At 34.4% G+C, this 24,987-nt stretch overlaps 1 protein-coding gene across 3 annotated transcripts in view; it reads left to right on the top strand.

Moving 5' to 3' along the window:
* Window positions 1-1,672: 1,672 nt before the first annotated feature.
* The window catches only part of LOC145680265 (uncharacterized), a 329,870-nt gene continuing 306,555 nt past the window's right edge, over window positions 1,673-24,987 (top strand). For 2 of the 3 annotated variants that reach the window (XM_081750613.1, XM_081750611.1), the window contains exon 1: window positions 1,673-2,239. In XM_081750613.1, coding sequence (XP_081606739.1) covers window positions 1,878-2,239 — 362 coding nt within the window. In that variant the 5' untranslated portion in view covers window positions 1,673-1,877. The other variant, XM_081750612.1, reaches the window with a different exon arrangement.

A 24,987-nucleotide genomic window follows, 5' to 3' on the forward strand; every position in this document is an offset into this window, starting at 1 on the left:
TAAATATTTGTGTATTCCAGCTACTTCCGTCCCCTCTGAACGAATATTTTCAATGGCAGGCCTTGTCACTAATGACAGGAGAAATAGACTTAGTTCAGAGAAACTCGATCAAATAATTTTTTTGAATAGAAACATAAAGGTCGTGCAATAAATTAAAGAAAAATGCTATTGACTTTTTTTTAGGCTTTACAACAGAAGAGACAGTGTGTGTATTTAATTTTAATTTTCTTCTTTACTCTAATATACTCTTACAATTATCAGTACTTTATGTTTAAGACAGAAAAATCTTGCAGTGGAAATATGTTTTAAAAATTTGCACAGTGTAAAGTGTTGGAAAGTGACTGATTTATTGCTGACTACAATATACGAGACTTCACTGGATACTTCACTGGAATTTTATGTTATCTTATATTTCACAATAAACAGATTTTTATACTCTTTAATCGTTAATATTACACTACATTATATTACATCACTAGATGAAATGTCCGCCCTTCGTACGGACGATCGGATGAATGTTTATAGATAAGGACCTCCAAACAAACATTCTGGCTACGCCACTGAGAATAGATGTACTATATCTTGCCAAAAATCTTTGCGAGAGTGTACTCAATAACTTTCGAAAGTTCCATGGCGATTAGGTGATTATAGATAAGCCCCCCAAAAAGTCCTGGCTACGCCACTGAGGATAGATGTACTATGTCCTGCCGAAAAACTTCGCGGGAGTATATTTAACAACCTCCTAAAGTTTCATGGCGATCGGATGGTTATATGTAAGGTCCCTCAAACAAAAATCCAAACTACGCCACTGAGGATAGATGTACTATGCCCTACCAAGAACCTTTGCGGAAGTGTACTCAACAACCTACCAAAGTTTCATGGTGATCGGATGGTTATAAATGAGGTCCCCCCCAAAAATTCTGGCTACTTCACTGAGGACAGATTTCATATGCTAAAAACCTTCATGGGAGCGTAATGAACAACTTCCCAAAGTTTAATGGCGATCGAATTAATGGTTTAGGTGTCCATGAAGGACAGACAAGACAAATAGATAAGCTCCCCCAAAAAGTTCTCGCTACGCCACTGAGGAGAGATGCACTATGCCCCATCAGAAACCTTCGTGGGAGTGTTCTGAAGAACTTACTAAAGTTTCATAGCGATCGGGTGGTTATAAGAGAGCCCCCCCAAAAAATCCTGTCTACGCCACTGAGGATACATTTAGTATGCCAAAAAAAACCTTCTCGGGAACGTACTCAACAACTTCCCAAAGTTTCATGGCGATTGGATGAATGGTTTAGGAGTCCATAAAGAACAGATAGACACACACACACACACACATACTTTCATTTATATATATATATATATATATATATATATATATATATATATATATATATATATATATATATATATATATATATATATATATATATATATATAGACTAGCAGAAATACCCGCCCTTCGTACATGTACTTTAGAACCTCTCCCTTAAGATTCGATTGTCCAGTACGAGAATAGATGCCACATCTAAACGAAACATTTAGTTAGAAACAACTCGGTTAGAACCTCTCGGTAAGAACATCTCGCTAAGAACCTCTCGTTAAGGAAATCCCAATCGAAATGTCTCGAGAGATTCAAACAATCGAAACGTTTCGATTGTAACATCTCGCAATCGCGCATCTCTGCAACGAAGGCGTTCAAACATGTTGTTTTCAAAGAGCAATTATTATGTATTTTATTAAAATCTGACTGTATGTTTGATTGCAAGTATAAAGCTGCTTCTGTGAACTTGTTGTAAGTCATTTCATTAACATTGGCAGCATATGAAAATATCAAGTACAGTTGCAAATTGGTACGTATTAAATGTTAAGTCATAATGGCTAGTGAGGCGTCTGTTAAGTTGGAATTTTTGTGCAAAGAAGAAATTGATTATGGATTTCCTCAGGAAGATCCACTCGAAGGGAAGGGGTGGACATACGAACTGATGACTGATAGCAAAGAATTAATATTATCTACCTCGGAAGGAGAGCAAACAATGGAGAAGTATGTAGCTGTGTATTCTTCGGATGTGAAATTAAACATTGATGCGCTGAAATCAGAATTTGCAATAAAAGATCATGCATTTGAAAATAATATGGAAACACGAAGAAAAGTAGAGGTTGAAGTGACCTCTACGTCGTACTCTGGTGACTATAAACAATTAACGGCAAGTGGTTCAAATTCAGTTGGGCAAGAAAGGTAATGTTAAATTTTATATATATTAATTGGTTCAGATTGATAATCCAGTTACATGGGTTGGGATATTTTATAGTGAATAGCAATGGTTCGCGAGAAATAGGAATGGAAGATAGGTCTACGTCAAACCTAAGTTAATAATCTACGGTTTGGAAGTGAAACAACAGACGTAGTCTAGTTGTACGCAAAGACACGTGAGTACAGCCATACCGGTACAAATATCATGTAGCTCGTATCTCAATGAAGTAATGATTATACTATTGATTAAACATTTTTCACGAACTCTTGTAAATATTTGAACTGTGGGTGACTTGTGATAATGTTTCATATCTAAAGACTTGTGATAAAGAAAAGGTATGATTAAAGGGGATCCGAAAATTTCAGAAATGCAAACGTAATATTTGTTATAGTGGATTTTTTTTTTTTTTTAATAAATAAATATCCGACTCTTGTGAGTTTGCACGGAATTCGTGTCAAATTTGTCCAGCCACACTTTTCCGAAGGACTTCGAAAAACAGGAAACCGTAACACAAGAGAGAATTCTTATATCTGCAAACTGTAGATTTGCCAAAAATTGGTGCCGATTTAGTGTAAGAAGCCATACATAAATACTTACCATATGTAATTCTTTCTCAGAAACTCGACCTTTTGTGTTCTCAACAATCCTTTCTAGAGAACGGACTTGTACTCCTCCATACAGCTTCATTTTATGGAATGCTCCAGTGTACATACACGAGAGGGATTGATATACACAAAGCACTAACAAACTTTTGCGTGGTGATCACTAGAGACTTAAGTGCTATTTAAATCAGCAGGAGCGCAACATAGAGCAGGCGATTGATGCGTCGGTTGGGAACAGGTGTGTCAGAAAACTTCAATATAAATATAAACGAATATAGCACAAAATATTTGGCGTAAAGTTACTTATCTTTCGTGTTAAGTTATGTATTGTATACTCGTAAATACGTTATAGGTAACATTCAAATACGTTTTCTTCGCTTATATATGTGTGTATCGAAATAACACAGTTACTAAAGTATATTTCGCGATTATGATGATCCCTTAAGTCTGGACACTTCTGTAGTAGCGGTACATTTACTTTAGATACTTCACTTCTTTCACTTACAATGGTTACTAGGTACTTTGTCAGGAAATCCGTGTATGACAGGTTTGATCTTCATTAATTAGTTTTTGCGTTGGTAAGAATCTGACTGGCAAGAACACAAATATTTGAAATATCTACTAGTAGTCTGTTAAATATTATTTCAGATTTGTTATGTATATTATACAGTAAATCTGCACCAGTTAGTGCTAGCGTCTTTGTTTCCTGTGGTATAAAAATTTACGCCGTAGAGTTTGAATACTTCGAAGTACTTTATCGAAGAGAACATAGTTTAGATGAAATCGTGGGATATATCGACGGGTTACTGTCAAAGAAATGTATCTACGAAAATTGGTTGTTTGAGGTACGAATATATCTGACATAAATGCTCGAATGTTTTTCCGTGTAAAAGATTATAAGTCAAACCTTGCTTGTAAAAAATAGTTGATCACACAAAAACCATTGTGGATTATCGAACACTAAAATCAAATATGAAAAAACAATTTGTTTTCGCAAATATGAAAACTAATCTTTTGTCGATACATGTCTATGACACTAAGGCGTCGATATATAAAATTTTTGTTTATTTTAAATGGAGGGAAGAAAGCATCAAAATAGAAAACATGGGTGAAAATTTACTCCCTTTCTCTTATGTATATAAATATATATCTATAAAGTCAATCACATTAGAGAGATAAAAAACAGTTCGTAAACTGATTTCCAAAAACAAGTTGACATACACATTTAACTTAGAATGTAAAGAAAGGCATTATTAAGGTGTGAGACTCCTAGGGTTTCGAAAGAGGGGAGATGTGAAAATTATCTATGGAGCGTCCCACTCTTAGATTGCAGTACAGAGTAAATGGATCGCGCTGTTGCCACATTTCTTCCGCCGTATGTTTTCTTTCGAAGAAAGAACAAGAAAGACAGAAAGAGTGATGAGTCTGTAAATAAATCCTTAAATTCATATATTTTCAACTCTTTTGTCATTCCAGTCGCGCAAATTCAGTTAGAACGGCGAATTGGAGGGTACGAAATAACAGTCTAAGAATTGTGTGTTAGAAGTTTTTTTTTTTTTTCAAATGATGGTTTATAAATAGAAAACGAGAGAGCAATACGAAATCAAGAGAACATATGAAACGAATAGAAAACATATGATTGAAATAAACGGCAGGCTAAACAGTTCCACACACAAATTTCCTGTATCGATTGTGCGGCAAACTAAGGAATAGCAATGGGAAAGATACTGCTACTGAATTTGGATAAAAGTGAAAACTGTAGTAGGGTGATAGTAATAAGTGTCGAGAAAATGTGACGTACGAGAACGCTCATTCGTCTGTGTAAGCAAAATATCCGCTAATCCAATTCCGTTTGTCAAACAAGTTACATCATAAAGTATATTGTGAAGGCGGCTTCTCCCCACTTCCGATGTTTCAAGACTGTATCATGAAGGACGTGCTAGAGGGTATGGTGGCAGGAAAAAGAGGGAGGGGACGAAAAGAGACTACTATTACTGAACGATATCGAAATAGAAAAATCATACGTGAAGACGAAGAAGTTAACCGAAGACCGTGGATCGTGGAATTTTCTGAGTGTCAGCAAGTGGCCTGCTAATAAAATATGATGATGATAATTATGATAAATGCAATGGTGAATAGGAACTGAACCTCCCTAATTTCTGTACTCACTTCTGACACCTTTATCAGTCTAGAAACAGAAGAAGAATGAAAAGAAACCCCATTATGTGCGTTCTAAACAAACTCGCAAGTTGTGACTTTAAATCACGTATAGTGACAGCCAACAAGATACAGAGCGTTGGGCGAGGAAACAGAACCAAACAGAATTATCAAACTCTGCTTCCTAAAGAAGCATGAGGGGGAGGGGAAGAATAAAGAGGCCTTTCATTCTGCTTTGTGAGCTCATAGTTATTTGTTATGAACGCTTTTGTCATTTTCATATGTGTATTCAAAGTAAATAAGAGAAGTGGAATTGCAAACGAAACCAACTTTTATTGTCAAAATTGTCAGCATCTGAAACAGCATTAAGGACTACTATAAATGAATCAATTACAAAACTAATAACTTTTATCACCAGGAATGAGGAGACTTATTATTAATAGATATTGGTCATATGATATATATATATATATATATATATATATATGTGTGTGTGTGTGTGTGTGTGTTTGCGTGCAACTCAAGGAAAACGAGCGAAGTAAGTAGTGGATCGTAAGATTGAGTGGAGTTGACGCAATGTTTATCGTAGGTGAGGTCCAGGATTCGATTTTGCTAATATGCTTCCGTTAAGCAGTAGATTCGTGCTCGCATACCGTCAACAGTAAACACTCATCGTTATAGCACAATACTCTACATCAGTAACTTTAAAACAAACATTATAAGGAAAATATCATCGGCAAAATTTATCACTGCTTTTCTTCTGATCAGATGCACGCGCTTTGGAAAGTTGATGCTTAACACTAAAAGTCAAAAAACCTAAATAAAGAAAGATATTGACCTGCGAATTGTTTTAAAATAATTTCAATATTTTTCTCGCTTTGCACCCCCATCTAACCTAAAAAGTAAAAAAGTTTCTCACTAGTCAACTTTTTAGATATTGCATTGGAATAGTATATGCACTTTCTCTTACATTTTATTATTTTAAAATTCAAAAAGTTTTTTTGAATGCAAACTTTTCCAACATTGGCATCAAATATGGTATTAATAGCTATATAAGTTTCATCGTTGTATCTCTTAGAGTTCCGAACTTATGATGTGATATATTTAACGCGACGTTAGAATTTGCCATTAGCAAGATTTCACTCTTTCAATTTATTTCAATACTTGAAAATTCTTCTTGATGTGAGATAAACAAATTATTTAATAGAGAATACAATGTTCTACAATAATTTGTTCATACCTAGTAAAAGAAACAATTTCTAAACTTCAGGCTAAGTTTGGCAACAATGGACATAAAAAAAATCATTGCCATTTACTCCTGTACTGCAATCTAAGGGTGGGACGCTCTTTAGAAGATCCACTATTAGTGTCGAATCCGTAGTCTTTAAGGTGACTTAGTTGATGGCAGACTGAATATCACTAAGCCCAAACTAAGTCAAGAACAATTCTCATTTTGCCTAGGAGTTGCCCATTCATATTTATTTTGATCAGTTATAATAATAGTAATAACAATAATAATGATTAATATAAATCAATCGTAATTGTACTGGAGTAGGTACAGAGAACGCAGAAACATTGCTCTTATTTGTTCTCAATATTTTATTTCAAAATAATTTGCATAACCATATTATTTTCCATACAAGTACTGGTGTTTGAACTGTTACATGATGAAATGCAAGTTTGTGCGGCATTACAATAATAATTTCTTTAAAAATATCGGGTTTCCACGCTACAAAGCGGAATTTTCGAAATTTAAGTTGAAATTATGAAGTTAGAAGCACGAGACTTTCCAAATTTGCTGTTTGGTTTTCTCGGCAACCCAATGTAAAATTTCAAAATGGCTGTTATTTGTTTTCAAACCATCAGTGAATAGAAAATTGTTGCAAGTTTTGACAAGAATAATCTTGAAATAAAAATTACTTTTTAACACTTTTCCCCAAAGACATTGAAATATCTCGAAAAAAAAAAAAAAACTAAAAACACCGAATGAAGGCCAAAAATTCCAGAGAAAACCCTTATATGCCCGTTCTGTTTAAACAAAACTATTTTTTTCAAACCCTGGTATTTTTACGCTATTTCAGGTTCCAGAAAATAATAACAATTTATTTCATTCATCAAGTGCCGACAACATAATTTCAAACGAAACATTTCCACGTTAGTTTCCCAGAGCGGTATATATAAGAGGTCAAATTTTAGAATAAGTGAAAAATAAAAGGTATTAATAATTTTTCGTTTGTGGTATCTGCGGACATTTTTACATGTTTTATATTCCATAAAATAGTAAAAATTTATTTCACTCACCTAACCGTGATAACATAATTTCAAATTGTGTTCTTTGCGTTGAGAAGAAGAATACTATAATAGCCAATTCTAAGTTCCACAACATTTCAAATAGAATTACTGGTAACTTATTCGTAACATGATCCGGACTTGTACTTTTTAATTGCACCCATTCTACTTCAAATTTCGGAATGTGCAATTTGAGATCTCGTCATTTTCCTTAGATAAGTGTAGTAAATTACTAGTTTTATTTCCCGAACTTTAGAGAATTGAGAGAATATCCCTACCTATAAGCCAAGAAAATTATATTTGTTCTATTACAAACTTATTCCGAATTTGGATCTCTTGGTTGCGGCTCACTGGAACCTACCGTGGAAGTATGAATTTTGCGTCGTGCTAACTCTACTGACAATCAATGAGAAAATTCTCGATCGTTGTACTTAAACTTGTTGGAAACTTGGTAATCTGCTCCTAAGTGGTTTCTGCTGCTAAGTGCGGATTTTACAATATGAGATCGTGTCATTTCTGCGACAAGTGATATAAATTGAGATCGTATTTTGAAAATTTGGAACAACAAAAAATATCTTTAAGTACAAGCCGTGAGAATATATTTCCAACTTGAACCAGCTACTGTATTGTGAATATTTTTGCTTCTAACTGCAGAGAATGTAACCTTAGGTCAGGTGGGTGAAGAAATCAAACTTTGCATTTTGTAGAAATGTTTCTTCTGTGCTTTATTGAAAAGCAGCTTGTAAAATCAAGGACTTTTTATTTCATTTCTGTCCTTTAGATTATAATAATATTCAAATATTGTATATATATGTATTTTATTATACTCGACTGATACTTGTTTACATTTCATGTAGTAGTGTATTATAATGCTATTTTTGTTAAAAACTTTCCGTTTGTTGTGAACTAATCTGAACCGATACCCTTAAGAATTGCGGCCTGCTAGGTTTTATACATATCGTCAGTAACATCACCAACGCAAGATTTTGCATAGGTATGTATTCTTCCACCCTTATACAACAAAGGTAGCGAGTTTTTCAAGCTACTAATTAACTATATGATGTAATTTGTATATCTTTAACTAATGAAATGTTGCATATATTTATCTACAAATTTATATTAAATGTTATGTACAGGAGATTAAAAGTATAATTTCTAATACATAAAAAGTGTTTAGAGCAGTGTTTTCCAACCGGTGTGCCTCGAGGAATCGAAAGAAAATTATTAATTTTATAGCAATCAAATTGTAAAACGTAGGGAAAAATATATATTTGTATTTCACACTACTATGAATCTCTACTATGGATCTACAATTTTAGGTTTCATACCGTGTTACTGTTTCGTATATTTCTAATGTTGAAAAAAGTATTTGTTGTCATTGTGATGACCATTATTGCTTTTTTATTGTTGCAAACAATTCGCAACTTGAAATATCATTCAATCCTTTCGAAAAAAATACCTACATGTGTGTTTTAAAAGTGAAAGAAATTTGTTCATTCGTTATGTAGTGATCTTCCTTCTAAGTAAAAGGTTGAATACAGTTTTTTTTTTTAAAAAAGCGTATTTTTAAAAATTGAGTCCAATATTTCATTGCAATTGTTTTCTATTTTTAAATTAGAATGAAAAATAAGCATAATGATTTACCACGGAAAAAAACAATGTACGAGCTTTCTTCGCTGTGAGAAGGAGATCGATAATCACACACACACACACAAAAAAAAAAAAACACTGTGTTTAAAAGTAATATCTGTAAATGTGCCGGGAGAATCCAAGTAACACCCGTAGTGTATCGCAAGTTGGGGAACGCTGGTATAGAGCATATTTTCGAAAACAATAGACTGTTAATATCTTTTATTTTAAATGTGTCTTATTCAGGACGTTGGCTTCTTCTGGGGAGGATTTCTTTAACGAAAGATGATCATTATAACTATAAATCAATTGGTAAGCTACGTTAGTGTCAGTCTTTATTAAGGGCAATAATATTTTCTTAGAAAATATGTTTCTAGTACATTTCAAAATTGTATCTTATGAGCAATGTAGCATTACTCTGTGCAGAATTCTTTAGGGCGACTTGTTCGTTATCATTATTATTATAAGTTGATTTCAGAGCGAAGTTAGTTTGAATTTTCATTGTCGGCCACTAACATTTTATCATAAAATAACAGCATGAAAAATTGCACCTTCTAACCGTCTTCGCAATTTTGAGTGCAGGTTTACATTAGGAAAGCACAATGATTGCTATAAATAGAAGGTTTTATGAAAGTAGTTAGATGTAAAATACTTTCTAGAAAGGTAGTATCCTCGTTTATTATGTCTCTTGCACGAAGGAACTCATTGCAAGGTATAGTGGAAATCGTATGAAGATGAGAGTAAAAGCAACTCAGACAGACAATTAGGTTATGGTTCAAAGGCACTATTTTTAGTTTACTTATATATCAGTTTTCCAACTTATATGTCAATTTTATATATCAGACCTCTGCTTTGTGCACGTGAAGTTAAATGCAGTGAGCTATTCCATGACAATTAAAAAAAGTTGGGAGATGAACCCTTACAAATTAGATTTCACATTCGAAATAATATGGTCAGTATGTAAAATTGGAAATCTCAGGTTGATTTCTAAACCACTTTTGTAATTACAACAATTCCAAATATACCCATAATCTAACAATAAATTGCATACATGACATTTCTCCGATTGTCATTTGCAGCTAGATTTCAGGACATAATGTACAGGTTTTGGTGCCACTTTAAAGCGTATGAGTCACCGGTGGCAAAGATTCCATTATCAGGTGTATGATTTTTTAATTATATTTTAGTTTTTTGTTTGTAGTTTGTATTTTTACCTCTCTTGTCTTGGTCGATTTCTTACGGTAACTTGTCTCATGCCGTTTTTCTTTTCCTTTGTGCTTCTTTATTTCCTTTGTCTTCCTTTTTCACAGGATTGGTTATAACTCAGCATGTTGAGGCATTCTAGAGTTTTATTGTTATCTGAAACTTTAACTCATGTCCTTTCTCCCTATTTTTTTACGTTATTTTTAATTTAAAAAAGTGCAATATGTATTTATTACAAACATGAAAAACATATAATAGTTTGGAGCTAACATATATCTATCTATCTATCTATCTATCTATCTATCTATATATATGACAGTTTCTTTTCTATATCTTCGGTGAAAATAATATTTGCATGAATTCTTCGTGATTAATTCCCAGTTAATATCGTCTTAAAATAAATATTAAAAATGTGACCTAAATCGTAATTAAAACAAGAAGATAATGCTTTCAATCAACAAGGATATTTTCAAAAAGTTTGTCGTTGGTTTTGTATTCTTTGTTTCAAACACCATTTAGTTATGTTCTTTTTTTCCATTTCACTTGTTGCCACACTAAAGACAAACATCTTTCAATCACACATATATATTATAACCAACATTAATACAAAAAACTGAGGTTTAACTGTTCCAGTCTATTTCCAGGAAAGTTTATTTTGTTTGTAACATACTTCCTTCTTCATCTCTAAGCTTTGTCCTAGTCCGTGTTAAAGTAATATATAACTTTCTTCTCGACTTTCTGTATTCTTCCTCTCGACATATTCTGCAGTATCTGTTTAGGTAAGATTCGAAATTTATTAGATCTTATTTTTTTCTTATTATGTTTGCTTTTTCTTACGTTTTAGCTTGTTTCTAATATCCTTACTGTTTTCATTTCTTCCTTCCTGTAATCTAGACTGCAGTAACATATTTTATTATATTCCACACTTAATCTTTTAATATTTGGTTTAAAGGGACCATGACCTGTAACAAATTGCATTGTTTATTTGTTTAATTCTCTTGTATCCTTATTTTAATTGACCGAATATATTATATGGTGGCTCTTCTTTCGTTGAATTTTCGCAACTTATTTTTCACTTTCCTGTGATGACTGCGTCCAGCTTCCGTTTGCTAATCGAAATTTTTGCAATTTTTTGTTTATGTTTTGTAAGTTCTTTATTTTAATCGAAGTTTTAATTACTGGTTCTAGTACAACTAACGAATGAAATTTCTGGGGGTTGGAGTTCCAAGAAAAAGTAGCTTTGTCCATCAGTTCAATTACTTCAGTGTACGCCTCATAGCTGGAGATCCAACATCACGGTACAGACATGCTCTAAACCATGACATGCCTGGATATTCGTCCATTTGAAGCAAAAAAGAATGAATTGATCAGTATTATTTAGAGAACCATTGGATAGATATTCCGTTAATAGTTTATGTTAAATTAGTGACAATGGGGTATTGGAGATTAGGTGTCGCGATGTTTCGTTACACTTTTCTTTCTTTCGACAGTGTAGATTATTCTCCTTAGCGGGGGGGGGGGCGGTGGCTCAGTGGTAGAGCGTTCACCTCTGGTGCTTGGGGTCCCGGGTTCGATCCCACCCTCCGCCAAGTGAACTTTGTGGTGGACAAACACCGTGTGCGTGGGTTTTCTCGGGGTTCTCCCGTTTGCTCCTACTTTCTTCATTCCACCATTTCATTCATTAATCATCATCACCGTCTCCTTTAGCCTAACCGGCATAACCGTGGGACGTAAAACTCAAAGATTTCATTTCATTTTTTATTCTTCTTACCGAGATGTGATTTTTAATGTTATGATGTGTATAACACTCAGGATCTTTTACTAACTAATTGACTGGCTTTGACACCATCTTGCTCCAATTTCGCCTCTTTTTTTCTCTAAGTACAATGGACAGACCAATATTTGTAAGGTCGTGTCGCTGGCGTGATGATTGTAGCGTTGGTATCTGGAATGAAGAGACGGTCGAGTCACGGCAGTTGTTACTTTTCCACTTGCAAAATATATTTCTATATGTTCATATATATTATTATTATTCGCTTTCTTGCATTTTTTGTACATTGTATTAGATTATGCTACGATGGGTTAGAGCAGATTACGTAAAGTCACGTTTGTCGTTTCTTTCTTTCAAAATACATCCTGTCTCTTTATATTTATTTATAATAATTTGCGTCTTTCATGTTTACTGGGCATGGGTTAACGCTAGGTAAGGTTACGTTCGCAGAAATAGAAAACCACCGGACATTTTCTTTACACAGCAGTTGGTTGTATTTTCTTTCGCACTGGAAGTTACTATTTTCAGCCACTCGTTGTGTGTCAGTAACTGTGTTACACTGCATTATAATCCCGATAAAAAATGGAAAGTATGTGTGTTAAAATTTGTACTGGTTTTATCTGAATACCTAACAAATTGTTTAGGGTACATATAATAATAAAGCGGATATATCACTACTGGTTTCGAATCTGGGAGAATATCACGATAATGTTTTTAACTGTATACAGAAGTCTTTTTTGGTAAATTTTTGTTCATAATGTGCAATTAACCAAATACAGCGTTTTAGACTTAACCTATTGTGCGCATAAGTGACAGAAGTCTTGTAGAATGGTTTGTCTGTTCGTCCGTCTGCAAACAGCTATCAACAAAATTCTAAAAAAAAAAAAAAAAAAAAAAAATCGAGAAACGGATTTTTGCAAGCGGTTAGGCGTCCGAAGAATAGGTTTCATCTCCTCTGTTTATTCTATTCAAATCTGAAGTGGTTCAAATTTTTCATTTCTAATTGCAACGTTTTTTTGCCACAGCTCGAAAATTTTAATGTAGCGAGAAGCGGACATTTGTTAACGATTCAGCAATTTAGCACAATATTCAAGGCTATCCAGAGTATTCTACCGAAACCGAAGGTAGTTCAAATTTACTATTACGTCCTGTTTCAAAATTGATTTCGGTACAAGATAAACAGTCAACGCTTTCAAGATGAAGTTTCTTATAAGTATTTCAGTATCTCATGAATAGGTTCCATTTCGTCCCATAACCCTGTTTTTAAACCAAATATTATTCAACTTGGTTATTTTAATTTCAACATTTATTGCCTTAAAAGGAAAGTGTAACACACAATGGGAAGCGATTGTTTGCAAACGATCCAGTATCTATAGATAACATACGAATCATGACTATGTATAACTGCCAAAACCGGCTGTTGTTAAAAATCACTGTTACCTCCGGTTTAACATTTTCTGTCTACTTCTATTGAAACTGGAGCAATTGAAACAGTGCACTAGGTATTAAGGTTTAAATATTTGTCACCATAGAATGGAAACCGTAACAGATAGCTACAAATGTTTTTTATATTCAGTTCAGGTTCCAAAGAGAACATACGAGAACCCACAGCACGCTAGCAAGTGCTTGAAATATAATAGTATCTAGTTCCTGAAAAATAAACACACTGTTGAACAAGACTGCACTTATTTAATATAAGAACACATTTACACGTGACCTTTCCATCTTCTAGCCAAGGTCCTCATCAGACTTACTCTGAGTGATGCAAAAGCTACTCAAGAATATATACGCAATTCATCTCCCTATCTGCTCTCATATTGGCCCGTTCAAACAACCAATCAGAAGCGTGGAAATCTATTTGAACTGACCAATGGGACAACATAACATTCTACCTTAAAGAAACAACAAGGAGCAAGCAACAATTGAATACATTAATTCATATATACATTTTTCTGTATTATCAATGATGTTTCTCCATTCTTTATTAATGCTGATACCTTTGGTTCAATTCATTGAGTTTACATCCCCTTCCTTTTCTATCCACCGGGCCTCTTTCCACTTTCTCGTCCACAATCTTTCTTCCCGTTCCAGCACAATAACCTCTTCCCAGTCCACATCATGTCCTTTTTCTTTTACGTGATTAAAGATTGCGTTAGTTTCTCTGCCATATTTCACATCACTTTTATGTTGTTTAATTTTTTCTTTCAATAATTTCCCCGTTTCCCCAATATATTTTATATCACAATCCTTACAATTTATACAATAAATGACACCTTGCTGATCACTTTTTTCTTTTTTTTCCCTTTGCTGCTTTTGACCATGTCCAACAACGTTCTGCTACGTTTGCTAGACACCTTGACTCCGTGCTTTCTTAACATATTTTTAAAATCTCGGTATCTTCTCCTAGCCCTTCAATGCCTTTTCATACCCCCTCATTGTCTTCCCCATTTTTACCTTTCCCAGAGACTACAAATGCTTTAACGATATCCCTTTTACTATAACCATTCTCATACAGCTGTCCTTTAAATATTTTCACATTCTCTTCTAAATTTTTGTTACAAAATTTTGTTAATTCTTTCTAACATATTTCTTATGAAATTAACTTTTGTGCTTCTACCTACATTACTTTTCTTATTACAATAAATACCAGCACTACAATGTTTTTGATACCATTGAGTCTTAACGCTCTTCCCTTCCTTACTCCTTAAAATGACAAGATAACATAAGACACCTCCCTACTCTGTCTCTAGTTCCAATTCTATTCCCTTCTCCTTATCTTCTACACTACCAACGAACTCTATCAACTCTTCTTTTTATCTTTCCCATATCCCAAAACAATCATCTACGTATCTACATGAAAATCTAATGTTTTCTTTCTCCTTTTCCATCACATCCTTCTCCCATACATTCATAATGATATCAGACAACATCGGACTTATCTTAGATCCTATACTTAAACCATCTTTAATCTTATATATGTCATTCTAAACTGTACAGAACCAAACTCCCATATGAATTTGAGGGTTTTTCTAACTTTCTCCCATTTCTAGTTTTTAACACATTCTCCCCCCATAACTCTCTTAATCATATCAAGTATAGCACTTCTCTTTAGACTAGAGCACATGGCTTTAACATCTAAACTAAACAAAATACAATTACTTCTCTATAGTCTTTAACTGCCAAAGTCTTTTATCTGTCTCTTACCCACTCTAACACTGGTTTCAATTCACTTTCTAGCGGCTCCAAATAATTATTCCTACAGTTTCTATACTGACTTCTATACACAAAGACAGAAAGAGATATTGTTATATGTTTTCCTCTGATCGATTCAGCTTGCAATAAATAGGTTCAATCTCCTCCGGTAAACCACTATTCAATCCGCAAATTGTTCAAATGACGTTTTCTAATTTCAACATTTATCATTTCTGATCGAAAAAAAAAAAAAACTATGTGCTTTAGTTTTTTCGTCGTTTTCGCTATTTTTTTAATTTCACCATTTCATTCTTTCTCATCATGTCTTTGTCCTTATGCCTAGCCGGCATATTCCTCGGACGTAAAAGAAAAGATTTTATTTTATTTTATTTTGAATGAAAAGGGTTCAGTGTTTAAACGTTACCTCTGTTACATGGGGTCCGTGGTACGATCCCAGCTGGAACCAATTGAGCTTTGTGGTGGACAAACATCGTGTGCGTGGGTATCCTCGGAGTTTTCCGATTTTCTTAATTTCACCATTTTATTCATTTATCATCACTGTCTCGTTTGGTCTAGTCGGTATAACTGTGGGATATAAAAATTCTATTTCCTTTCGTTTCTTACTTCTAAACGAAAATTTTAACTGGCGAAACGCGGCTTTCTGTAAAATATTCATCATTTATTGCAACATATCATGACTACCCACATCATTCTATCGAACCGGACATGGTTAAAATTTACTATTACTTCTAGTTTCTTCATATTTTAGTACTCTTATTGTCATAGAACAAAAACGGTTGAGCATAAATAAAAGCAGTTTCCTGCTAAGGATTTAGCATCTCAATACAATATATATTGATTATCCTCAGCAATCTCAAAATAGGAAGTGGGACCGCGCTGCCTCTGTTGTAGAGCTTCCCCGTCTGGTGAACGGGGTCCTTGGTTCAGCCAAGTGAGCTTTGTGGTAGACAAACACCATATGTGTGGGTTTTCTAGGGTTTCTTCCTTTTTTCCACGTTCTTCATTCCACCAGTTCTTTCATTTCTCATCATAGTCTCTTTTAGGATAGCCGGCATATGCATGGTACGGAAAAATTAATGAATTTCAAAATTGGAAATCGTTCACATTTACGATTACGTCCAATTGCAGAACTGATATTCCTAGTGCAAAAACGCTAAAAGATGCTAATTTGCGGTTTGTTGCAATCGATTCGACATTGAAAGTATATGTTCATTTTCTCCGTTGAAAGTCAATTCAAACTGGAAGTGATTAAAATTAACTGTATGTAGTTTCAACATTTATTGCCACAGAGCAAACACGTTAATAGATAGCGAGAAGTGTTGTTTTTTAAATTATTCAACATTTGGGAATATGACTACAGCACTACATGATGACCGGAAGTCTTAGATTTACCATTAAGATTTGAACTTTATTTCCGTAGAGTGAAAATGTTAATAGATATGGATGTTTTTAGTCGAATTATCTTGCCAAGAAAACGTTCCGTCTTCCTCGTTGAAGCTCTATTCAAATAAGAGGAGGTTAAAATTATCAGTTTTCTGTTTCAACTTTTATTGACTTAAAACAAAAATTTTTACAAATAGCGTAGAATTATTTTATTTACAAATACTTCAGGCATTTTCAGCGTCTCAACACAAGTTGGCATAACTACCGACAAGAATCTACCAAAACAGAAAGTGGTACAAGCTTACTAATATTACTAGTTTTAATGCTTATTTCTATAGAACAACAACGATAAAAAAAATATATCTACGAGTTTTCTCAATTCATATAGCTTGCCAAGAATGGGTTCTATATTTTACGTTAATCCTAAGTTCAAACCGAAAGATGTCCAAATTATTCATTTCTGGCTTCAAAAGTTATCACTATAGAACACAAATGGTAATAGATATCGACAAATAATATTTGAAATGGATACACCTTCTCTTTCGTATATATATCGCCACAACCTGCAGTACCGTATCGATGATGGAAGTCGTTGAATTTATTAATATTTCTGGCATTAGATTTTCATGGAGAAAAACTGTAAAACATTTAGAGAAATGTTTTATTCTGACCTATTCAGCGTCCCAAGTGTAGCTTCTATTTCATCCCTTAAACCTCTATTCGAATTGGAAATGCTTGAATTTTACGATTGTTTTCAACATTTATCTGCATTGAATTAAAAGTGTAAAGTGTAGCTAGTAACAGCTTATTGAAATGGACCCAGAGTCCAAGGAAGAACTTCTATCTAGGACCTTATTCTCTAATTCAGCTAGTATTAACAGATGTATTATCCCCAGTTCGAATATTGAATTCGCTTCGTTTGGAAGTCTTAGTTTCCCACTTCGTAACGATTTTTATTTGTTTAACTTAAGCCGTGTCCAAAAGATACAAGATTGCATTCGAAGTACGCTTATTTCCGGAATTGACGTCACCTAGTGTGCGTCAAAGGATCCAAGTTCACAAGTTTGCGAGTGCATAGTACGTAGTGTGCGAGGATGTACAATACGTTAGCACACTTGTGTACTTAAGATGGGAGCTCTTCGTAGTAGAAACAACAATAATGTCTAAGCAACTTTAAAAAATTTTAAAAGAAATATTTTTAATATTTTTTTGAGGTGAATATCGTGTGGGCTGATCTAATAATAATTTTCTTGATAAATATACAAATTATTGATTTTACAAGTGGAATATAAAAATGTTACGCAAATAACAAACGTGTTTACGTTGTGTTCTTTGAGTATGCAATGGAATTTAAAATAGTATAGAGAAAGCAACCAAGTAGTTTCTTTAATAATGCTATAAAGGCATTTGTGTTTAAATATTACATGGTTTATGTGGCTTAATTGAAACAATTACACTATCGGTTATGGAGCTATTTGCACGTAAATGACAAATTTTAATGGTGTATGAATTAAAATGTTAAGCTCTAGGATAGAATAATGAATACCTAGATTATTCATTTCTCTATAGCTACAGCTACAGGTGCAGCTGCAAATGTTAATTCGTAGGTAGATAGGCTTAATTTTCTATTTTGGATTCTAAACTAATTCCTTTCAAAGCTACCATATTTTCTTGCACTTGAGAGACTGTAGTTTACTAATTACCATACATTTTGCATTTTTGACAACTGCCCAAAAGTGAAATACAGCTGAAAAATGTCTTTCCACACGTTTATCAAAGATTTCACAAATTTTTGGTGTCTTTGCTTTGGCCATTTCATTTTTTTTTTTCGTTTTTTTAATTCTTCGATTCAGCGATTTGATCTTTCGGTTTCGGTTTTGAGAACTTGCCTGTTAGCTCATATATATATATAAGTTAGTAACTAGATTGGTTCCTTTCTATAACGAAGTTTAATATTAACTTCGGCATATAGTATTGCCGAGCGAGCGTCAGCTAGTGAAGGCAAATTGGAGGCTCGCGGGGCACATTCTTTTCAGTCTCAGTTACGAATCGTTTCATTGAATGATATGACCAAAGTAAATATTTGCCTTCCTTTTAATTCATATAATCTCATTACGCTACCGTTTTTGAATTGATTACGAACAAATAATTCCTTCCGTATAGTTGAGCAATGAGAGCCACTACATTGCATACTGTATTTTTCATAAAACCTCTCTCTTAATTTTCATAAAATTATTATTAGACTAATAGCTTTCTATGGTTATATTTGGACGAGGGGATTTGTTTCGTTAATGAGTAGTCAAACCATTTCCGTAGTGGGAAGTATGTAGGAGAGACAGCGGGTATATTTCAAGAAAGATGTAGGGCGCCGAAAGCATAGTGAAATGCACGCAAAGTTGAAGATAGTAATCTTATATATATATATATATATATATATATATATATATATATATATATATATATATATATATATATATTAGGGTGGCCCAAAAACATATGAAAAAACTAAAGTTTTGAATTCACTAATGGGTCACTTGTTATTTTATTTCTACCAGTCACATGCATTCACGAGGAAAAACTCACCAATGTAGGACTATTTAGAGGTCGCTTAATCTTGCACAATATTTAACCGCTTAATTTAAACCACGAATATATTCGTGCAAGGGAAAAAGATCTGAATGTGGTTATAAATTGAGACGAGGATTCCTTACTTTGCGCTCTATGCCTCTGAATACATGGGTGTCCGCTAGGTGTGGGTAACGTTCATTTAGCTAGTTTTGGCTAGTATTTTTTGTTGGACACCATTACTTACTAACAATGATGCTTTTTTCTCTGTGAAATAATGGCATTTTTGCAAAAATAATACAATAAATCGCAATTGATTAAATGGAATATTTACTTATAATGTAAATTTCTGGTCTCGAAGGGGTAGGTCCAACCCCCCCCTTCCGCCCTTAGCTACGCGCTTGATCATAACGAAAAATTTATGAATGCAGCATTTGCGGCGATGAAAGGGCAGTTATGGTATCTGTCTGATTACCTAATTCCTCTTTCACTTTTTGATCCCCGCGTGTCAGATTCAACAAAGAAAGCGATAGCCAACAATATGGTAGTCAAACCTGAAAAGAAGAAAGATATGAGAAGAGCAGACGGGAACAATTTCACGACGGCAGCTCAGCTGGAGTCCTATGCTACAAGGCGCTCCACCATATTCTTCAATGTACTTCTGAACGATGGTGAAGAACAGGCAAAATCTTCTCTTCAAAAATATCCTTCGTCTTATATAACAAGTGAAGTATACCAAAAAATGAATACAAGTGTTGGAAAACTGGCTGTCGTAAATGATTGTGCTGAAAGAGCTGTTGCCCTTATTCTAGCTTACAACAGTTCTATAACGAAAGATAAGGCCCAGAAACAATATTTGTTTCGTGTTGTTGCTCTACACCGTAAGAAAATCAAAGACTTTAAGAAGGCTACACACACACACACAAAAAAAAAAATATTAAATTAGGGACAAAAACATTTTTAAATGTGATTTAATAACGAACAGATGCAGTATGAAAGTGAATATGGAATATGATATAATTTTATTACGTTGTAACGAATATTAGCTAGGTACATTAAAAACTGCCAACAATGAGCGAGTACTTAAACATATGGGAGAGCCTTTATATTTCGGAGTTATTTGTTGATGTCATAGGGATAAAGGAAGGAATGACCCAGATTAAAATTCGTAAATTGATTATTTTGGACCACTTTAATATATATATTACTTTAATTAGGGTTATCCACCTTGAGTACACGAGATCCTTATAAATTGGTATTTCATAGTGACATAATAGCTTTTTCCTGTAAATTTTGGGCCTCATGATGTTCAACTCCACCCCTTCTTTCCTTGTCATCCTTGTAAGTATTAACCTTTGGTGTAGATTAAGAATATGGAGGTGCTATTTTGAAGATTTAAGGGTAAAATCTATAGATTTCACAAAGAGTATCATATAAGGAACTCCAACATTAGCAAAATATAGTAGAAATAGTCTAATCAGTATGCCTGTAACTGAAGCAATACAGTAGAACGATGACAATCATAGTGTCATTGTTGTGTATCTACCGTACATAAAAAAGTTATACGCAATATGAACTCTCTCCTAAAGTAGTTTTTAGGCACATTATTGCGAATGGCGCTCCCCTCGGTACTTTCGGTGTCCTAACACTCTTTCATATTGCCTACTTTCACCTGCAATAAAATTTTTAAGCTACTTCGCAACAGTGTCATCTGCGCCCTAAACAATAGTGCTATTTTTCTTCCGGGGTATTAATAAATATTCCCTCGTGCAAGTATGCCTAATAAAATAGAACATCGCCAATAGTTTAGTTGTTTTTATGCTGATAAATATATGCAAATACGGCAAAGCTGAAGCTGTTGGCATACATGAAAGAAACTCTTAAGTCATTTTATGGTTACTCCATATTGTCAATCTGTACGATATATTTATCTTTGATATAACTGGAAAGTCATTCATCTAAAAAAAATAGCACGTTAATTTTTTCTAGTACGCGAAATTCTCCCTTCTTTTGTTATCAATGTTCCATTTTCCACCACGATGAGGCGCTGTAAACAAGTGTGGATCAAAAGCTAATTTGACGAAGTGTACACTATATAGAGTGCACTCCATTTGTAGACTTCGAGTGTGCATCCTCGAAGTGTGCACTATGCACTTTTGGACACGGCCTTAGGTTATTGTATTAATGTAACAGATTTCACCGGGTTGACTCTTAGTCATAGAATTAAAAATTGTAGCAATGTATCAGATATTTGGCAGACGTTTTGTGTATTTTTTTTTTTAGATAGATGTCTCCTTCACCCCTTTTCCTCCAGTACCACCAACTTAATCCTTTCTTGTTATTGTAACTATTATCATAGAACTAAAGCAATGCTATTATTTGGTTTGCCTTTGAAACAATCATATATGTGTGTGTCACATCGGATTTTTACCAGTTCAACATGTATCTTGTGTATCACACACATTCCGCTAACATCCTATACTTATTAAATCAAATATAATCAGTTTTTAAACTCGTTCAATTTTACCATGGCAGTTCTTTTACTGTAAAAAAAATGGTTCGGTGAGATTTTTAAGCACTTCTTTTATTTCCTCATTTTCATATGTACGAAATACGTTGTCCGCTTCTATCTCTCTGCTAACTATCTTCTAAATAAGAGCTAAAAATATTGGGCGCTATGCGTTCTGAGGCGTCATTAATGCCATGCTAAAGTCTTCGACGAACATATGTTTCCTTCTCTAGTCAGGTCTGTAGTAAGACGCTGATCATATGTCAAAATACGTATACGGAAGTTGCTGCGTATAGGCCCAAACGCCAAAATACGTGTCTCCCACTTTGGTCTTCCGTAACACATATCTGGACCCCAGCCAAATCAGTTGTGTACAGCGGTGGACACTTCTAAAAGGTACACCTTAGCCGTAAATCTCCATATGGCTGTACCATTTAGAAGTGTCCACCGCTGTACAAATAACGTCATTCGCTTCATAGTTATACATGTAAGGCCACTTTGGGGTCCCGTATTTCGGAAAATTCTGCGTATGGGCCCAAACGCCAAAATACGTGTCTGCTACTTTGGTCTTCCATAACACATATCCGGACCCCCGCGAAATCTGTTGTGTACAAGTAACGTCACTCGCTTCCTAGTTATAGCATGTAGGGCTACTTTGGGGTCCCGTATTTTGGAAATTTCTGCGTATGGGCCCAAATGGCAAAATACGTGTCTCCTACTTTAATCTTCCGTAACACATATCCTGACCCCAGCCAAATCGGTTGTTTGCAAGTAACGTCATTCGCTTTCTAGTTATAGCATGTAGGGCCACTTTGGGGCCCCGTATTTCGGAAATTTCTGCGTATGGGCCCAAACGCCAAAATACGTGTCATCTACTTTGGTCTCTCGTAACACATATCCAGACCTCAGCCAGATCGGTTGTTTACACTTAAGACCGTTTCCTCGTTAGTAACCCAGCAAGCACTAACTTTAAGGAATTGCAACGTTTCCTGAACAATTTCGCACACCACATAATAGGAAATGTTGAACTTCTGCGATAACGTTCGCAGGCACACACGCCTGTCGTTCAAAATTGCTGCCTTAATGACGCAGATACTTACTCTTAGAATTAAGTTTACACTATATGTGTATTTGCTGCTTATTAGTTCCTGCTATGTGAGCTGGATTAAATTTAAATAAAATATATACATATTTTTGTGTGTTTGTGAAACCTAATATGAAATGCTGCTTTTTGTCTTTGTATGTCAAATTTTGGCGTTATATCAAATATACACTATTACAGTGTTGATCATTTTATTATTTGAAAATTCCAGATAATATATAAGAAATGTGTCCAAAAGTATGAGTATCGGTAACGGTAGTGTCGGCCTCTTCAGTATCGGATCGGATATCGGTAAAAAAGTGATATCGGTTCATCCCTACAATGCATACAAATACAAGGCGAGCGAGTAATATTATGGGAACAATTTTCCCATATGTACGAAATGTAGCAAAGAACTGGCAAAGTTGTTCAGAATGTTTCCAGTTATTTCTTGCTGTCGAGACACTTGGGAAAATCGTACACAAGACGAACAAATTCATAGACAGTGCGTCTCAAAACTATAAGAATAAGAATAAAATAAAAGATATATTATTATTAGAATTGAAAGATTGATTAGTCCTTTGTATATAGCTGACGCTTACAAAGCAAACAAAGTAAATGTAAATGAGAAATTTTATAGGAAAGGGTATATTTTGGGTTACAGTGGCTGCAACGCTCCCGATAGTCACACACTTGTCTTTATTTCGACGACAAATCTACAGCAGCTGTGGGATAAACTTGCATAAGTAAGGATCTTTTAAATTTTTGTTTAGTAGTGTAAAGTACTTAACCCTCTCGAAGATAATGCACCAATAGACAAGAAACTCATAGATTGGTGTCCCTTTCTGCAATATTTACCCAACAAAGCAGACAATTTTTTGCAATTAGGATTTTTGCTTGTGTAAGTTAAAGAATCTTCCCTTCGCTAAACCTTGCAACATATGGTGATAAAGAACCTGATCGACTGCTCAAAACCAGCAATTCTCCGGAATCTGTGCCAAAGCGAAGGCGTCACCAATAACATGTTCTGGATGAATCGCCATGATAGTTAATGGTACACCAACATGCCGCTGGTCAACAAACTATTGATAGATCATAACCTAACCTTACTTAATACAGTAACTAAAAACAAGAGAGAGATATCAACTGCGCTAACAGAAAATACACAACAAAAAGTGAACAGAAGTGCCTTTCGTTTCGCCAAATATATGACGTTTGTTTCATACTATCCCCCAAAAATAAGATTGCACCTGTTTTCTATTATGCATCATAACAACAGGATTGACGAAACAATAAGTGACCTTTGAAAATCACAAAAGATCACCATGTATGTGTGGTGCTGATACTGTGGATTAAATTTGTGGCACTTCTATGTTTCTAGAAACTAGTTATTGACATTTTACTGTATGTTACATTGTGTGCAACACCTTTGGCATCAAATCTCGTCTAGGGAAATCGTTTAGTCAAGTGATAAATTTGGCAACATAGTGTTAACACATATAGCTCCGAAACTTCGAAGTGTGAGAGAAAGTATTTAGTCTAAAGTTAAATTTGGCAATGCATATGTTAACAGTTACAAGTGATACGCATAACTTGTGTCAAGACGATACGAAGAAAATTAATGAAAGATGAAAATTTTTCCCGCAAGTAGCACATAAAAGTAACATGCTTTGATGTGAGGAATGTTTGAAGAAACTTATTGTAAAGTCAGTTTCGAAAGATCCATTTTAAAATAAAAGAGCTGGTAACTGGAAAGCAATATAAGTATAAACCACATATTTATATGTGTTCCGTAAAATTTCCTATGTAAGCAACAGTTTGTTCATGTTGTTTCTATTCTGGCTTTCCTTGTCAAAGGCTTTCGTCAAAGGCTAGAATGTGAGCATGCGAATTACTTCTGGGCAAGCTAATAGCAAACGGACTAGCGTCTCTGGGGTTTCAGTGGTGCCACTTGTATCTCCATTTACTTTGAGATAGCATTCAGCTGTTCGTGAGCGTGCTCGAGAGCGATGGCCGAAAAGGGTTTTTGGGTCTTCCTTGACACAATTTTGACTTCCCGAAATGGAACCGGACGTCTAGGTTTCTCTTCTCCAATAAAAGCATAATTATGGGGAATTGTACCAAAACTGAAACTGAACTTTTCTTATAGATTCAAATGGCTGAATGATAATCTGAAATTTACTTTTCAGTCTAACACACTCTGGTGAACGACCCACTGTTATCCACTCTGACACACCAGGCCCTACTATAAACGATTGGCCAAAGAAAAGAGTGGTACTTTTTCATAGCAGATATATTTGAGTTGAATTATATATCGTGAAAGGAAGTTT

This window comes from Thermobia domestica, chromosome 3 (assembly GCF_964235325.1).
Source record: "Thermobia domestica chromosome 3, izTheDome1.hap1.1, whole genome shotgun sequence".
In the NCBI taxonomy this organism is placed as follows: domain Eukaryota; kingdom Metazoa; phylum Arthropoda; class Insecta; order Zygentoma; family Lepismatidae; genus Thermobia; species Thermobia domestica.